The following is an 18,048-nucleotide window of genomic DNA, read 5'->3' on the forward strand; positions in this document are numbered from 1 at the left end:
CAAGACAGATCCGCTGCAGTTTCTCTGGAGATCTTCACTGACTCCCTGAGATCTCCGTTGTGCTGATACCACTGCCTGCGGAGGCACCACTGGAGTGCCCTCATGTGCCAGCGTGCATGGTTGACCAACAGAATACAAGAAGCCATCAGACCGAGCAGGCAAAGAACCTTCAGAACTGGAACGACCGCTCCATTGCAGAACAAAAGAATCATTTCCTGTATGTCACGAATCCTTTGAGGAGGAGGGAATGCACGACACACAGTAGTGTCCAGTACCGCACCTATGAACAGGTTGCGCTGTGAGGGCACCAGGTGAGACTTGGGTACATTTATCGAAAAACCCAACCTGTGCAACAACTGAGTTGTCTCTTGCAGATGATGGAGCACCTTCTCCGGCGACTCCGCCTTGATCAGCCAGTCGTCTAGATACGGAAACACATGTATACCCGTTCTCCTGAGATGAGCTGCCACCACTGCCATCACCTTGGTGAAAACTCGAGGTGCAGTAGTAAGACCAAACGGAAGGACCACAAACTGGTAGTGTTGTGACCCAACCGTAAAACAGAGATACTTTCTGTGCGACTTCAAGATGGGAATATGAAAATACGCATCCTGCAAGTTGATCGACACCATCCAGTCTCCTTCTAGCAGCGCTTGAAGAACCTGCGCAAGAGTGAGCATCTTGAACTTTTCCTGTTTCAGGTAAAGGTTCAAAATTGTGAGGTCCAGGATTGGCCGAAGCCTGCCATCTTTCTTGGGGATCAGGAAATACCGGGAGTAGCACCCCTGACCCCTTTCCTGCTCTGGAACCACCTCTATCGCACCTTTTCGGAACAAAGCCAGGACTTCTTCCTGCAGGAGAAGCAGGTGGTCCTCCGAACAATAACCCTGGCAAGGAGGGTAATTGGGAGGGAATTCCTGGAAAGGAAGTGCATACCCATTCTCTACAAGATTGAGAACCCAAAGATCCGATGTTATTAATTCCCAATCTTGTAGAAAATGTATAAGCCGACCCCCCCACTGGGCCCACATGATCCGGAATGGCGGATCTAGGGCTGCTTTGCCGCGTTGGCAGGGGGTTGGGAAGGGGAGGAGGAAGAGGAGGAGGAAGAGGAGGAGGAAGCTTGACGACCTCTAGGGCGGGATCTTTGCCTGCCCCTGTACGACTTGTACAGCGTATTCTGCTGCTGTTGTGGCTGCTGCTGAGATGGTCTGTAAGAACGAAAGGAAGATCTGCCAAACCCTCTGAAGCGTCTTCCAGTAGTACCTCTGGACTGGAGACCCAAAGATTTTGCAGTGGTTCTACTGTCCTTAAAACGTTCCAAGGCAGTATCAGCCTTCTTACCAAACAATCCTGAGCCATCAAAAGGCAAGTCCATCAAAACAGACTGAACGTCTGCAGAGAACTCCGATGATTTAAGCCAGGCAGCCCTCCTAGTGGCCACGGAAGAGCCCATGACCCTCGCCACTGAATCAGCAGTGTCCAGACCACTCTGAATCACTTGCCTCGCAGCTGCCTGAGTGTCCGATATCACCTCCTGAAAATCTTTCCTCTCTTCCTCAGGGATTTTCGGAACCAATTGCTTGACAGAATCCATCAATGCATGAATATACCTCCCCATCAGACAAGTTGCGTTAGTTGACTTAAGCGCCATACTGGCTGAGGAGAAGACTTTCTTAGCGGTTTGGTCCTGCTTCCTGGATTCCTTATCTCCAGGAACCTGCGGAAAAGCCCCAGCAGACCTTTTCGAACAGGCAGCCTGTACAGCTAAACTCTCAGGCAGGGGGTGTGTTGACAAGAATTCAGGGTCACCTGGAGCAACTCTGTACCTCCTCGCCACTGTCCTAGAAACTGCAGGAGCAGACAAAGGCTTCTTCCAGACTTCATAGATGGGCTCAGATAAGGCATCATTGAAGGGTAACATAGGTTCAATAACAGATGAGGGTGAATGAAGAACCTCAGTTAAAATATTTGGCTTATAATCAGCAGTGGGCAGAGTAATGTTCAATAAACTCGCTGCTTTTTTAATAACGGTGTGATAAGGCACCACATCTTTCGACGGTACATTTGACACTGAAGTCAAATCCCACTCAGGAGACAGTTCAAGCCCACTGGACTCACCCAAGTCCTCAAAAGGATCTTCAGAATCCTGTAACTCCCCTTCTTCAGTATCTGAATATTGATATCTTTCTTCTTCCAGAAGTCTCTGAGCTTCTCTCCGAGATCTTTCCTTCACAATAGAAGTCGATGGATTCGGAATTGACTCCGACGGGGTCGGGCCGGCGTCGAACCTGAAGTCGGATGAGGTCGTTTTATACGAGGTCGAGCAGAATCCTGCTTCGGAGTCGTAGGTATCGGCGTCGATGGAACCGGCGTCGATGGAGTCGGTGTCGTACGCTTCGGCGTCGACGACACCGGAGGTGTCGGAAAATGCCACTGCGGTGGTATAGCCGGCATAAAAGGCATGAAGGGCGCAGGGGCATAAGCCTGGGGAACACCCAAGTTAAAAGCCATAGGACCCGTGGGACCAACAGGTGCACCAGACGGGAACATTGCCCTGGAATAAACTCCAAACATGGCGTTCAGGAACTGAGATGGATCCTGACCTGGAGCCGGAAAATCCGGATATGGACCTCTTGGTTGTTCCTGAGGAGGCGGAGTCGAAACGACGTCGACCTCTTCATCGAGTCCAGGAACCGGGGTCGACGAACCCGCAGGTACCGGAACCTCGACTTTACCAGCCCCCTGCTCCTCACCTTCATCCTCCTGACCAGAAGGATTGGATAGAACTGGAGAATGGACCTGCTTCTGAGACTCGGGCGAATTCGGATGCGAAGCCTCACCCACAGAGTTATGATCTTCCGATTCCGAAACTTCTACTTCCTTACTCAGAAGTTTGACCTGGGACTTCGGTCTTGAACTAGAGTCCTTTTCTGAGTGATGACGCGACTCATGGCTCCTCTTCTTGTGCTTCTTCTTCGAAGATTTCGAAGCATGAGCCGAAGACAACTCCAAGCGCGATCTCGAACGAGACCTCGACCTCGAACGTCGAGATCGAGACTTCGAAGACTTCTTAACTCTCTTATTCTTTAGTTTTGCTACGAGGAGTTTCGTCTCCCTCTCTCGTAAAGCCTTCGGGGTCATCTTCTTGCAGCAAGGGCAATCTTCGACGTCATGGTCGGAACTCAGGCACCAGACACAGCATTCATGCGGGTCGGTTATAGACATTGTCTTGCCACATTCCCCGCAAGCCTTAAAACCAGTCTTCTTCGACGACATCCCGAAGAAATTAAAGATAGACACAGTAATAGAATAATAGTAACAAAGTTACTGTGAAGCTACAGTACGATCCCAGAAAACCGTTAGCGTCGATGACGCGGAAAAAAGGGAACTGATGTCATCACGCCAGCGTGGGCCTATTATAGGCGTCGGTGACGTCAGCGGAGTCGCGAGCGGTGCCGTGCCTCTGTGACGTCTGGGACCACGTCGGCGCGAAGCTACAAAAAGAATTTCCGAATGTTGCTGACGCAAGGGGATATTCACAAGGTGAGGAATCCACACGGCAGATGTATCTATCAGAATAGGGGGGCAGCGCAGAGCCAGATGAGCTGCAAGCTAAGCAAGGCAGAGGTTTGGGAGTAGATCAGACAGATATGGTGAAGCAGAGAAAGCGGTATGTAGAGAGGAGCAAAGGCATGTGGATGGAGCTGAGGAACAAGCAGCAGACCAAGGGAAGAGGTAACATGGAGTAAAGCACAGGCAGAGATTTACTGAGAGAATCACAGGCTGTGCTGCAAGGAGCAGAGCACAGGCAGAGGTTTATTGAGCATATCACAGGCTGCAGAGAGCAGAGCACAGACAGGTCCAGCTGCAGGAAACAAAGCACAGGTTGGTGCAGCTGCAGGGAGCAGAGCACAAGACTTGAACCGACGAGTGAGGTGTCTACTTATGCCCGGGCGAGTTATTTGTTCAGATGGCGATTCATTCACCAATCACATAGATTAATTCACCAAACATGGAATTATCATGAGTGGGCTTTGAGATGCCCGCATTTTGGAACCTTTGAATATTGGTTACAGACTGCAACGGAAGTGCGGACATCCCATCCCCGGGGGCTGTGATCGACTATTCGTCAAAGGGCACCTTTGAATAGGTTGTCTCCCTATTCCCCTATCCTGGGGAAGACCCACCAGCTGAGGACGTAGTTACCCTCTATGTTTCTAAGTCTGGTCCAAACGTCAAATCTTGTCTCAAAGTGGGCCTGTACCACGTGCCACGTGCCACCATTATCTCGCCCACACCTACAGATGACATCTCTCGGCCATTGGAAATCACTATAAAATGCTTACAAAAAACGACCAATGGTGTACAGGCCATGTCTAACTGGTTTTATTATTATGCATAACCAGTTATCTTTTGGAATGATTGTAATTATTTTATATTTTGAATTACCTTCACTCTGATTCCTTCTCCTTTTTTCGCTTTATCTATTGCACGCATGAGCACAACTTTTTTGCACACCCCTCCCTTTGGAGCAACCTTCTATTACTGAGTATGGTAGTGTATCTACTAGTTTGGAAATGCAGCTGTGAATGAAAACAGAAATGTTCTTAAAAAGTAAATCGGCGCCAATGTTGTTTATAATGCCTGGTGCACACTAAAAGGTTTTTGTCTGTATTTGATACTTTTTGCTCACTACATGCATGCATACATTTGGACTCGAATCGCGATTACTTCTAGACTTTGTTGCTTTATAAATAAGTCCAGGACCAACTGTTTTCTGTACTACTTGATACCCAGGTCTGCAGACATTACTGGGTTACCGCATTATTATAGAAAGAAGAGAAGAGCGCAGGCAGGGAGCAGAGCAAAGGCAGGTGCAGCTGCAGGGAGCAGAGCACAGGCAGAGGTTTATTGAGCAGATCACAGGCTGCAGAGAGCACAGCACAGGCAGGTGCAGCTGCAGGGTGCAGAGCACATGCGGGGGTTTATTAAGCAGATCACAGGCTGCAGAGCGCACAGCATTGGCAGGTGCAGGGAGCACTGCACAGGCAGCTGCAGCTACAGGTAGCAGAGCACATGCAGAGGTTTATTGAGCAGATCACAGGTTGCAGAGAGCACAGCTCATGCAGGTGCAGGGAGCAGAGCACAGGCAGGGGGTTACTAAGCAGATCACATGCTGCAGAGAGCACATTAAAGGCAGGTGCAGCTGCAGGGAGCACAGCACAGGCTGCTGGAGCTGCAGAGCAAAGACAGGTGCAGCTGCAGGGAGCAGAGCACAGGCAGAGGTTAATTGAGCAGATCACAGGCTGCAGAGAGCACAGCACATGCAGGTGCAGCGGCAGGGAGAAGAGCACAGGCAGGGGTTTATTAAGCAGATCACAGGCTGCAGAGTACACAGCATAGGCAGGTGCAACGACAAGGAGCAGAGCACAGGCATGTGCAGGGAGCAGAGCACAGGCTGCAGAGAGCACAGCACAGGCAGGTGGAGCTACAGAGCACAGGCAGGTGCAGCTGCAGGGGGCAAAGCACAAGCAGAGGTTTATTGAGCAGATCACAGGCTGCAGATAGCACAGCACAGGAAGGTGCAGCGGCAGGGAGGAGAGCACAGACAGAGAAAGGTGCATCTGCAAAGAGCAGATCACAGGCAAGGAGCACAAGCAGAGGAAGGTGCATCTGCAGAGAGCAGAGCACAGGCAGGTGCAGCTGCAGGGAGCATAACACAGGCAGAGGTTTATTGAGCAGATGGCAGGCAGCAGACAGCACAGGCAGGTGCAGCTGCAGGGAGCACATCACAGGCTGGTGCAGCTGCAGGGAGAACATCACAGGCTGGTGCAGCTGCATGGATCACAGCACAGGCTGGTGCAGATTCAGAGAGAAGAGCACAGGCAGCTGCAGGGAGCAGAGCACAGGCAGAGGTTAATTGAGCAGATCACAGGCTGCAGAGAGCACAGCACATGCAGGTGCAGCGGCAGGGAGCAGAGCACAGGCAGTGGTTTATTAAGCAGATCACAGGCAGCAGAGCGCACAGCATAGGCAGGTGCAGCTGCAGGGAGCAGAGAACAGGCAGGTGCAGCTGCAGGGAGCAGAGCAGAGGCTGCAGAGAGCACAGCACAGGCAGGTGCTGGGAGCAGAGCACAGGCAGAGGTTTATTAAGCAGATCACAGGCTGCAGAGAGCACAGCCCATGCAGGTGCAGCGACAGAGCAGAGCACAGGCAGGTGCCGCTGCGGGGAGCAGAGGACAGGCAGGTGCAGCTGCCGGGAGCAGAGGACAGGCAGGTGCAGCTGCATGGAGCAAAGGACAGGCAGGTGCAGCTGCAGCGAGCAGAGCACAGGCAGGTGCAGCTGCAGGGAGCAGAGCACAGGCAGGTGCGAGAGCAGAGAGCACAAGCAGGTGCAGCTGCAGAGAGCGGAGCACAGGCAGGTGCAGCTGCAGGGAGCAGAGCACAGGCAGGTGCAGCTGCAGGGAGCAGAGCACAGGCAGGTGCAGCTGCAGGGAGCAGAGCACAGGCAGGTGCAGCTGCAGGGAGCAGAGCACAGGCAGGTGCAGCTGCAGGGAGCAGAGCACAGGCAGGTGCAGCTGCAGGGAGCAGAGCACAGGCAGGTGCAGCTGCAGGGAGCAGAGCACAGGCAGGTGCAGCTACAGGCAGCAGAGCACAGGCAGGTACAGCTGCAGGGAGCAGAGCACAGGCAGGTGCAGCTGCAGGGAGCAGAGCACAGGCAGGTGCAGCTGCAGGGAGCAGAACACAGGCAGCTGCAGAGAGCAGAACACAGGCAGCTGCAGAGAGCAGAACACAGGCAGCTGCAGAGAGCAGAACACAGGCAGCTGCAGAGAGCAGAACACAGGCAGCTGCAGGGAGCAGAACACAGGCAGCTGCAGGGAGCAGAACACAGGCAGCTGCAGGGAGCAGAGAACAGGCAGCTGCAGGGAGCAGAGAACAGACAGCTGCAGGGAGCAGAGAACAGGATTGTGCAGGGAGCAGAGCAGAGCACAGGCAGATGCAGGGTATATAGCCAGGAATACGGGGAAGCAGAGAAGTTTTTAGTGGGTCAGGGTCGGATGAGAGTATTCAAGACTAACCTATAAGCAGCGAGAGCAGGGAGTTCTCTAAAAATAAAAAAAGGACAGAACCACAGGTGGCAGTACCGGTGCATATGCTTGTCTTATGGCAACTTATCTCTGTGTGTTGGAGAGGACCGGTGAAAAGTTGAGAGTACAAGTGACGGTATGCACTGGGGAGTGATCATGTCTCACGGCACACACTGCAATCCTACCTCCTCGTTGGCACGTCATACATGTGGGCGCACGTTATCATATTTTGGGGCATGGGGCTGATACTGATAAACGGTATGAATTGACCCCAATGGTTCAAGAGTGCAATCTTGAGGTATTTAACTGCAGCATGAACAGGAGGGCCCAAGTTACCATTGCTCTCAAGGCAGAGTTGAAGGGCACATAGCATTGAGTGAAAACATTTTGTGTCTATGCGCCTGAGTTGGCATGTTCAGTATAAGGCATGTCATGGGATACTGCAGTGTGTTGGCCGGTGCTGATGGGGTCTGACCTGCTTTTGAGCCGCAATCCTTTTCTGATCTCGTTTCCTCCAAGCTGGGTCGTGGATATGGCGAAACGTCTCGTATCCTGTGGTGATTCCAGAGGGTCGGAGAAGCTGCAGAAAACAAGCATAGGTATGGGACACAAAGATCACATTGCAACCACCACACATACACCCCATCACGGTAAAGTCCACACCAACAGGTTCTCGTCCTTCACGAGTACACACCTCCTAAACTGTATAAGCCCATTCTTACACCAGCACGATTATGCCCCTCACCCCCGGTCCTCACTTTGACCCAAACCCACCCGTCCAGCGGCAGGGCCTTCACTCAAACACCCCTCTATGGTATTCTACCACAGTGTTGAGTGCATGAAGTTGACTCCAAAAAATGTGGTAGTCGATGTCCTGCGCGTGCTATTTTTGCCACAGGACCACCTCCGGTTGCTACGGCAGGGAAGACAACCACTCACTTTGTCTACACCCCAAAAGTCCTGCAGTCTCCATGCTTTCTACTCTCTTAGCAAAGCGTGCCAGTGCAGAATCCATACCATCTCTTGACCAGCAACCCCTTCTCCAAATACCTTACCTCTGTCTCCACCATGACTCATGGCCTTATAACACAATATGCCAATCCACCCCCTTACATGATAGGGTCTCCCCTCATCCAGCAGCTTTGACTACAAAAAGCAAAATAATTTCCCACAGCATTACCTGCAGACCGGCAGCTTTAATCCTGCGATAGAACTCGTCGTCCTCGCGCCCCCAGCCCCAAAACCTGTTCGACATTCCATTACACTGTAGTTGTCAAAGAGAGAAGGGGGAGAGGTGAGAAGGCACAAATTAAAACTAATGTATGTAAAGTTTTAGATGCATTCTGTTACACTTTGATGAAGACAGGGCTCGTAGATATACACACACACACACACACACACACACACACAATGTAAACATGACACACGCTTGGCTTCTGGAATGTTGCCGCTTTTATTCTGACTTTTAGTCTGAGGAGCCATACCCAGGATCTTTACAGTCAACATTTATTAATGACCTACATCTTTCCAGGATTGCAGAAGGATTCTTTGGAGTGCCCCACAGAGCAGGAGTAGGTGAAAGCGGCAATAAAGGTGCTGGAACTCACTAAGTTAGCTACTGGGTTCACAGCTTAATTTTACAAACTCTTTTTTAACAAATTAACACCTAAATTGGCCGCTTTCTTTAACCACTGCGCAGAGGTAGGGTGCACAACTCCTACAAGGGGATAAGCTATAATCTCAGTCCTCCTCAAACTGTGCAAAGACACAAGTAAGTGCTCTTCCTACAGCCCCATTATGCTCTTAAATATTTATGCAAAATTGTACACTAAAATCTTAGCCTCCTGCTTAAAGGAGGTACCCTCTCTGGTCAGCTCGGACCAGAGTGGGTTTGTACAGGGATGCTAACACTTGACATGACAAGGGCCTTCGTCCACCTGGTCAAAAAAGCGACACTTAAGAAAATTCTGTCGCTCTTACTGTCCCTGGATGCAGAAAAAGCCTTCAACAGTGTTGACTGGCCATTTTTGTGTCTGGTTCTTCAACGCATGGGAATTGGCCCCCACTTTCTAAATATGATTTTTTTTCTAGCTACCTGTTTCCCATGGGCCGAGTGACGCTTAATGGCCAAATCTCCTCGAATCGGTTAGGACCTATTGGGGCCTTTTCAAGAGGGTCAAAAATGCCCCATTGAAGGAGGTACTCAACAGAGATGCTATTTATCCCATCTCCTGTTTGGCCTTTTTGTAGGGCCTCTTGCACTTTGTATATGGCAATTTGAGGGGGTAATGGGTATTTATTTTGTTTCTTGAGAGTTCAAACTCTTCCTCTAAACAGATGATGTCTTGCTGACCCTGGAGTCAATGCGTGTGGTTGCATGTGCACACTGAGTTGTATGCGTGCTTGTGAAAGGCACAATACATGGAGGTCTCTGGATTTCATTTTGGGAACCTCCGGGCTTGCTGGAGGAGCATGTGGCAGTGGAGAAGCCCCCCAGACAGACTGGTGGATTGCTGCATTATGGAGAGATGGGTGGGACACACAGTGGACCAAGAAAGAGCAAGGCTCATCTGTACTCTTCAGTGGGAGCTCTTTGATTCTAAATAGCGACCCCTGCTCAAAGGAGCCTGGACACATCTCTGGAAGGAGATAGGGCTGATAAAGAAATCTTAAGGCGTAGGGCTGAGGGGGCTTTTGTAACCCTTTGATACACATATCACTGAGGATGACATACTGGTGTGATCCTCTAGTCACTCCTATGACCTGTGTTTTTTGGCTGTCAGGTTTGGAGGCACTCCTGCTGTGATAGGCTGCATTCTGGAGGAAGAGCAAAACAGGAATGGGCACTTCAAAGTGGGCAACCCCAAAAGCATATACTTCAAAGACAGGGACACTAAATCATATTTGTGCCTGGAACATGGATTATAAAAAGGGTACGGTTAGACTCCCAAATTTTCAAACTAAAGCTGAACATCGACTCGGAGCAGCTCAGCACATGTTCTACCAGTTTTGACACGGGTTGGGGGCTGAGGATCTGCCAGTCTTCTAAGGTGGGTGAGGGGACATCATCCATGAGAATCAAGAACACTTGCCAGGAACACCAGCCTTTGCCTGAACTGAGACCAGAGTACCCTGTGAGGGGCAGAAGATTGCCTACAGAGAGCAAAGGTCCAGTGGGGATTGCAGTGTGAGATTCTGCTCCGTCGAGACCTGCTCACCCTTTGGCCATCTGCCAGTGTGCATTGTTTGCAACCCCTGTATGCCAGGTGGGGGCCGCAGTGATTCCTAAGGTCCTTCGCCATATTGCAGCACTGAGGTGAAGCTAGGGCCATCCCCCTGCGCAGTGTTGTGACCCGAGCGAACGCTGCCTTGAATGCCTAGTAGGCGATCCCTGTATGCTAGGTGGGGTTGGTGGGGCACGGAGGAAGCAGAGCTGTTACCTGTGAATAGTGTGAAACTGTGAACTTAGATCTGCTACTTTGTCACAGGATCTCAAATAGCAGCCCAAGTCTGCCATCGGAGGCAGACAATACTGACCGCAACAAAGAAGAAGCTCAGTGGAGGTTCAGACCCTGTGCCAGCCCAGACGAGACAACTGCTAATTGCCAGCTCCAGACGGAGTCGAGTGCAACCCAGGAACGCTGAACATTCCAAGGCCTTCCGTCTCATCTCCATTGGAAGTAAGTAAGACTAAACCTCGAGTTGCAAAGCTGTGGTGGGGGGGAATCTGCTTTGATTGAAATGCCAAAGGCACTAGGACATCTTTTACTTTTAGTAGCCTTTGTGGGACTTCTAAGACTCCCACAGTCTTTTCTAACGGGGCCTAATCTAGATATTGCCTCAAATAAATGGGGAATAACCCGTCAGAATAGCAGGATGCTGGTGCCCACGTGGACAACTGCTACAATGCAGACCTTATGAAGTGTGTGTTAATATTTAGTGTGCATCATATTTCGCTTTATATTTATATAAATAATACTTGTTATAAAATTGAGTATTTGGTTGGATATTGATGTATTGAGGTTGCTATACGTTGAGTTGTGAGCTTAAGTTCCTCCTACACCTACTTCCTCCCTGAGAAGCCTTGAGCTGCTTGACTCGCGCTACCACAGAGTCAAGCGCGGAAGGAATACTTGGCCCAGTTACTGAGAGTCGTAGTAGGCCCGGCTCCGGGACACCAAGAGTAAAAGGCCTCAACTATCATTGTTGGGCACAGTAGCACCTGCCTGACCCGTGGCCCTCTGAAAGGAGCTCTGACAGACAGATATACTTGGATAAGACTAATTCACATCTCTAGGAATTAGATTTCTGTTTCAAGCGAGCAAGCTATTTTTCTACCTCACTGAAGTTTAGTTCTCACATGGCACATCTATGATGGGATTTTTTAATACTTCTAGCACAAGATCCCCCTGGAATATAAGATGGTCTGGTGATATGTTGTCTTCCGTAAGTGAAGCACATATTCCCCTAAGTATGACTGTCTAGCATCATTAACATTACAGAAATACATTATTTTTTTAAATACACAAAGATGTGCAATAAGATGGGCCAAAAAGTATGATAAAGACTCAGTAGAACTAGTGGAGAAGTAAAAGAGGCAGATGGGAGAGGTAGAAGGGTGCTGAAAGGAAGATAGGAAAAGGATATACAAAAATCTAGACCCCAAACCTGAGAGGAAAGGACTAGAAGGGAAAGTGGCTGGTCGGAAGGAAGCAAAAGTTAAAGGGAGAAGCAGTGAGTTAAAAAACAGAACAGCGAGGAGAAAAAATAAATTCGCAAGGGAAGCACAGTGAATGTGAAAATAAGACAAGTGACTGGTGAAAGGGTGAGGAAGGAAAAAACTGACTATGAAGAAAGGAGTGAAAGATTATGTGACACAAAGATTGTTTAGAAAAAGAATAACAGCAGATAAGCTACCAGCTGAAACTCACACCTTGTTATCATATACTTAACAATATGGAAGCTAAGGATTGAAATACTGGGAGGGTGATTGTATGTCTGTAAGGGGCATGTCAACCATGTCCATTTCACTTGCCATCTCATAGTGCACTTTGGTCAGCAGGAGGATGCCCCCCACATATGTCTTGTAGTGATAGAGAGGGTGGAGGTCTGGGGATGCCACGTGGAAGGGGCCCTTGGCCGGGTACCCGTAGTCCAGCTCCAGGTTCACCGGCAGCAGGTCCACGTCATGCATCGCAAGGTAATCCGTGTCATTCCCGCTCTCCAAGAAGCCCACGTTTATCAATGACGCTCTGTTAAACCTGGAAAGGGTACATACACTGTGAGCAGCAGCACCAAAGCAAACACCAAGCAGGGCAATTAAATGAACAGTGTCTTGTGAACAACAACGCCAACCCAAAAAAAAAGCAGAGCATAAATAGATACACTGTACAACAGCACCGAAGGCCTACAAAGAGCGCAGCTGCCGCTAAAGCATGCTGTGAGCAACAGAAAACAAGCATTTGCAATGCAGTAGTCTGGCATCATGGAAAAAGGGAGGTCCGGTTGGGGGGGGGGGGGGGTGACGGACAAAGGGAGGGCAGGGGTGGAAAAGAAGGCACCAAAGCACACCGTGCCTGTAGTAGGAGAACCTCATTAAAGTAAATAGTGCTCACAGTCTAAATAACAGTCTGGTTTTCCCCAAGGTTGCAGTACCGAAACATCCCTACTTTAAGTGAACAATGATGCCCTGCGAGTACTTGACTCTGGTGAATCCGGTCTCCTGATCCTTCTTGACCTATCCGCAGCCTTTGACACTGTGAATTACAATACTCATTTGAACACTTTAAAGCTAAGAATGGCACAGTGCTCAAACAGGCACAGTGCTCAAACAGTTTGAATCATTCCTCTCAGGCAGATCCCAGATGATCAAAATAGCTAATTGTCTCTACGCTTCAATGGCTATTGGACAAGGTGCCCCTCAAGGCTCGATCCTCAAGCCCACACTGCTCAACCTCTACACTGAACCGCAGGGTAATCTAAAAAAAATCTGGGATCCATTATCACCTATATGCAGATGGCACCCAAATCTACCTAAAGGTTTCTTCCACTCTTGACATTTCAATCCTCAACACCACTCTCAACTCCATCCACCACTGGCTGTCTACTCATCCACTAATACTGAATCCTTCCAAAACAGAATTCCTTCTCCTCTCAACCTCACTATCTTCTCGCTCCTATCCAATCTTGGATGAAAAATCTGAACATTCTCAACAACAAGCCTATCTTTGTTGACAGTGTCAGATCTCTAGGCGTCATCCTAGATAAAAGGCTCAACTTACAGTCCCATATCAATTCCATCACCAGGAATGCACGTTACCAACTGCGCCTTCTCTGGGGGGTTTGGCGCGTCTTTCCTGAACATGACCTAAAAACCTTGGTCCAGTCATTTGTTCTTTCCAGATTGGACTGCAGTTCTCTCCTTGCTGGCCTCCCCAAATTCCACCTTTCCCCTCTAAACTCCACCCTCAACTCAGCAGCTTGCTTCGTATATTGAGCCAAAAGAAAAGATCACATCTCACCCATACTGTTGTCTCTTCGCTGGCTTCTTATTGAAGCAAGGTCAATTTACAAGACTGCCTGTATCAACCACAAAGCCCTGCACACCTCCATCCCATCCCACGCTATCTGGCTAATAAACTCAAAAACTCAGGAGGCTCTAGACCTTCATCCAATACGGAAAACTTACTGCTCGAACATCCTACCTTCAAAACGGAAAGATTTATAGCTCAATCCTTCTCTGGAAATGCGACCAGAATCTGGAACTCACTTCTTCCATCCCTCTGAACCACCACCTCTTTCTGGACCTTCAAAATAGATCTTAAAACTCTCCTCCCCCAAATACATTTCCTGGAATAACCCAACCTATTTCTTGACCATTACAACCATTTAGCATTCACGTGAGAACAACTTTTTAAATATGTATTTTACTTCTGTTTTAACCTAACGCTGTCACCTTTCATATTTTTACAATATAAATATGCAGCCTGTTAGCGTTGTAATAACATATATGTAACTTGTTCGCGTGAACAGCCAATCTTGTGTACCTGTAACTGTATATATGTAATTTGTTAGCGTGTTTAGTCTATCTTGTGCACCTTTTGTAATTTACCTGGCACTCATATGAGGTCAACTTTGTAAATTTACATTTTACTCCTGTTGTAACCTAACACAAACACCTTTTATATTTTTTACTATATAAATATGCAACTTGTTAGCGTTGTAACTGCATATATGTAACTTTTTAGCTGTTCAGCCTATCTTGTGTACCTGTAACTATACATATATGTAACTTCTTAGCATGTTTAGTCTATCTTGTGTACCTTCTGTAACTTACCTGGTTCTTTTGTAAAGCACTCGACACCTTTGGGTAAAGTTTGCACTATATAAAACTGCATTAAATAAATAAATTAAATAAATAAACAGGTCCCATGAAACAACCGAAGGGCCCAGTTGCCATGGGAGGTGACAAATGAAGAGGAGGCTGTACTAAGGAGGGACTAACAAGCCCATCGACGAATAAGAAGCCAGCATTTAGGACATACAATGACACAAGCCCATGTCAAATATGGGCGGAGAGTGGGAGGAGCTTCTATTCATCTACTCCTCTACAATAAGTCTTGCACAGCAGCGCATGTGCGTTGGCTCCAGGCTCGACCTGAAAAGGTACGTTGCGCTGAAGAGCTGTGGCCAAATTATACACTATGAGTCATGGAGTAACAGAACCAATGGAGACACTGTGAGCAAGGGCAAAAAGCGTACGTGGCACAGCAACATTCACCAGACAGTAAAATGACAGAGCACTTACAAGGTGCACACTGTTCTGGCACAGCAACATTCACCAGACAGTAAAATGACAGAGCACTTACAAGGTGCACACTGTTCTAGGAAGGGCCTCTTAGTGCGCATCTGAAAGAACTTCATTGAAACAAGTACAGTGTGGTAGAGGACTGCCAAACCACCAGGGGTATGTGAGCCAAACAGAAGACCTTGGAAATAAAAGGCTCTCCCCACCTCTTGAGGCCGGATGTTAAACTTCAAGCACGTTATTGTGTAGTTTAAATAAATAATCCCGCAAAACAACCCCATACCCACTTTTATTAATGCTCTGTGAGAAGCGGAAAATAAAAGCACACTTAAGTTGATTTTACTGGAAGAAACAGCTACTAACCATCATCAGTAATGCCACTGGTTTTACCTCTGTGTGGGCAAGTAGTGGGTTATGCATCAGGGTTAGCGACAGCAAGTCAATCTGAGGGTATCCCAAAATTCTCCCCATTTCATGCCAGGCCCAGCTTGTAGATGTCACGGCTTCAGTTAGTGCACTGGGTGTTTTAGGTGAGACACCCAGTATAGTTTGTAGGGTAGCTTCTGTTACTTTTGCAATTATCAGATGTGGTACGCTAGACTGCATGAGACCAGCACATCGCAAATTGTGCTTGTGCTGCATTAATCAATATATTCAGATTTGGAGAATCAAATCCTCCCTTCTTAAATGGGATCTGCGTAATGCCCGATAAAATATATATATTCACACTTGCCCCCGCAATTTGGACTCCGTGGCCCTGGTGGTTGTTGCGGTTGGGGACTCGAGGGGGCTATGTTTGCATGAAGAGAGCGGCATTGATTAAACTTTGTGGTGCCCTGTTTGCCGAAGAAGATCTACACCAAACCGAGACCAACCTGGGATCCACACTGCATTCTGGGTATGGTAGTTCACCTGCGCTCTAATCACACGCAGCAGGTGAACCTTTGAACTTGTTGAGGGGCGGAGTTGGCAGCAACCAATGTGTTGTAAGCAGGACATGTTTAAAGGACAGTTGAACCACAAACGGACTCATTTGCTCCTGCTACCATCTAGGCGCTGAAGAAGGCTTACCTGTAGCCGAAAAGCATTCGCCAAGCTCGGAAATAAATAAATAAACAAATAAATATATATTTTTATAGATATAGATATAGATATATAATGCTACTTACCAGTATGCATCTGTTCTTGGCAGGTAGAGCTGCAGAGTTGTACACTTAGCATTAGATCACCACCTGGTGTTGGGCTCGGATGATTGCAGGTTGTTGTTGTCTTGGAAGAAGTCTTTGTAGGCAAAAGATAGGTGGCTCCTCCCTTGGACAATACTGCGCATGGGCATCAGCTCCATCCTTGGATTGTTTTTCGCCATGATGGGAAATGATGGAGCTAGTAGAAGTAAAGAAAGAAGGATGTCCATGCGTGTGCATCTAAGTAAGATGAAAAACTGGAACCGATACAAGTCCCGGGGAGGCGGGAGGGCGTGTACGAATCTGCAGCTCTACATGCCAAGAACAGATGCATACTGGTAAGTAGCATTTTCCGTTCGAGGCATATGAGCTGCAGATCGTACACTATGCATTGATTGTGCAGCAGTGTCTCCCTTAGCGGTGGTCACCTGTATCCGTTGCAGTGGTTTGAAAGAGTTTTAAGGACAGCCTGGCCTAATGCAGCTTGCTGCTTGGCTTGCACATCAACACAATAGTGTTTAGTGAAGGTGTGTGGTGTAGACCATGTTGCTGCCTTGCATATGTCCTCTAGGGGTATGTTTCCTAAGAAAGCCATAGAGGCTCCTAGCTTGCGAGTGGAGTGCGCTCTAGGAGGAACTGTTAATGTACGTTTAGCCTTTAGATAGCATATTTGTATACACTTTACAATCCACCTTGCGATCCCACCTTTAGAGATAGGATTGCCTTTGTGTGGAGGAGAGAAAGATACAAACAGTTGTTTTGTTTTTCTAAAAGATTTAGTTCTTTCTATATAGTATAGGAGAGCTCTTTTAACATCCGGAGTGTGTAAAGCCCATTCCGCTACAGAGTCTGGGTTTTGGAAAAACACAGGTAACTCTACGGATTGATTCAAGTGAAAAGGAGTGATGACCTTTGGAAGAAATTTTGGATTAGATCTAAGAACCACTTTGTGAGGATGTATTTGAAAAAATGGTTCTTGTATAGTGAAAGCTTGTTTCTCACTTACTCTTCTAAGAGAGGTAATAGCAACAAGGAAAGCTGTTTTCCATGTTAGGAATTGCAGTTCACATTTATGTAGAGGCTCGAACGGGGGTCCCATGAGTCTTGTAAGGACAATGTTCAGGTTCCACACAGGAGAAGGTGGCAACCTGGGTGGGATTATTCTTTTTAATCCTTCCATGAATGCTTTGATTGCAGGCACTCTGAAGAGAGACAGATGTCTGTTTTGTAAATACGCTGTAATTGCTGCAAGGTGCAGGCGTATGGAAGAATATGAAAACTTAGACCTTTGTAGATGTAAAAGGTAACAAATGATATTCTGGATGGAAGCATCCAGGGGATCAATTTGATTGTTTCTGCAATATATTGTGAATCTTTTCCATTTAGAGGCATAACACGCTCTGGTAGTGGGTTTCCTAGCCTCTTTAATGATATTCATACAGTCTGGTGGTAGGTTTAGATAACCAAACTCTAAGACTTCAGGAGCAAGATCGCTAAATTCAGTTGTTTCGGGTCTGGGTGTCTGATTTCGCCATGGTTCTGTGTTAACAGGGAGGGTGTGAGCTGTAACTTTTGATGTGGAACCAGAGAGAGATCCAGCAGTGTGGTGAACCACGGTTGGCGTGCCCATGTGGGTGCTACCAGGATCAGTTTGAGAGACTGTTGTCTGAGCTTGCGCACTACTAATGGAATCAGTGGGAGAGGCGGAAAAGCGTATGCAAATCTGCCTGACCAGTTCATCCATATCGCATTGCCCTTGGACAATAGGTGTGGAAATCTGGCGGCGAAGTTTGGGCATTTTGCATTTTCGTGGGTGGCAAACAGATTTATGTGTGGATGACCCCACCTCTGGAACAATGGCTGAAGAACTTGTGGATGTAGTTCCCATTCGTGAATCTGTTGTGACTGCCGACTTAACAGATCTGCTATCTGATTCTGAACTCCTGGAAGGTGTCAGAGGGACAGA

General features: G+C 48.1%; 1 protein-coding gene across 2 annotated transcripts in view; it reads right to left on the reverse strand.

The window, feature by feature from the left end:
- The window catches only part of B4GALT7 (beta-1,4-galactosyltransferase 7), a 73,108-nt gene that overhangs the window by 17,623 nt on the left and 37,437 nt on the right, over positions 1-18,048 (reverse strand). For both annotated transcript variants that reach the window (XM_078652740.1, XM_078652741.1), the window contains 3 exons: positions 12,127-12,352; positions 8,272-8,355; positions 7,567-7,671 (listed from right to left, as the gene is read on the reverse strand). In XM_078652740.1, coding sequence (XP_078508866.1) covers positions 7,567-7,671; positions 8,272-8,355; positions 12,127-12,352 — 415 coding nt within the window. The remainder of the gene's footprint in view (positions 1-7,566; positions 7,672-8,271; positions 8,356-12,126; positions 12,353-18,048) is intronic.

Source organism: Lissotriton helveticus, chromosome 7, assembly GCF_964261635.1.
Source record: "Lissotriton helveticus chromosome 7, aLisHel1.1, whole genome shotgun sequence".
Lineage (NCBI taxonomy): Eukaryota > Metazoa > Chordata > Amphibia > Caudata > Salamandridae > Lissotriton > Lissotriton helveticus.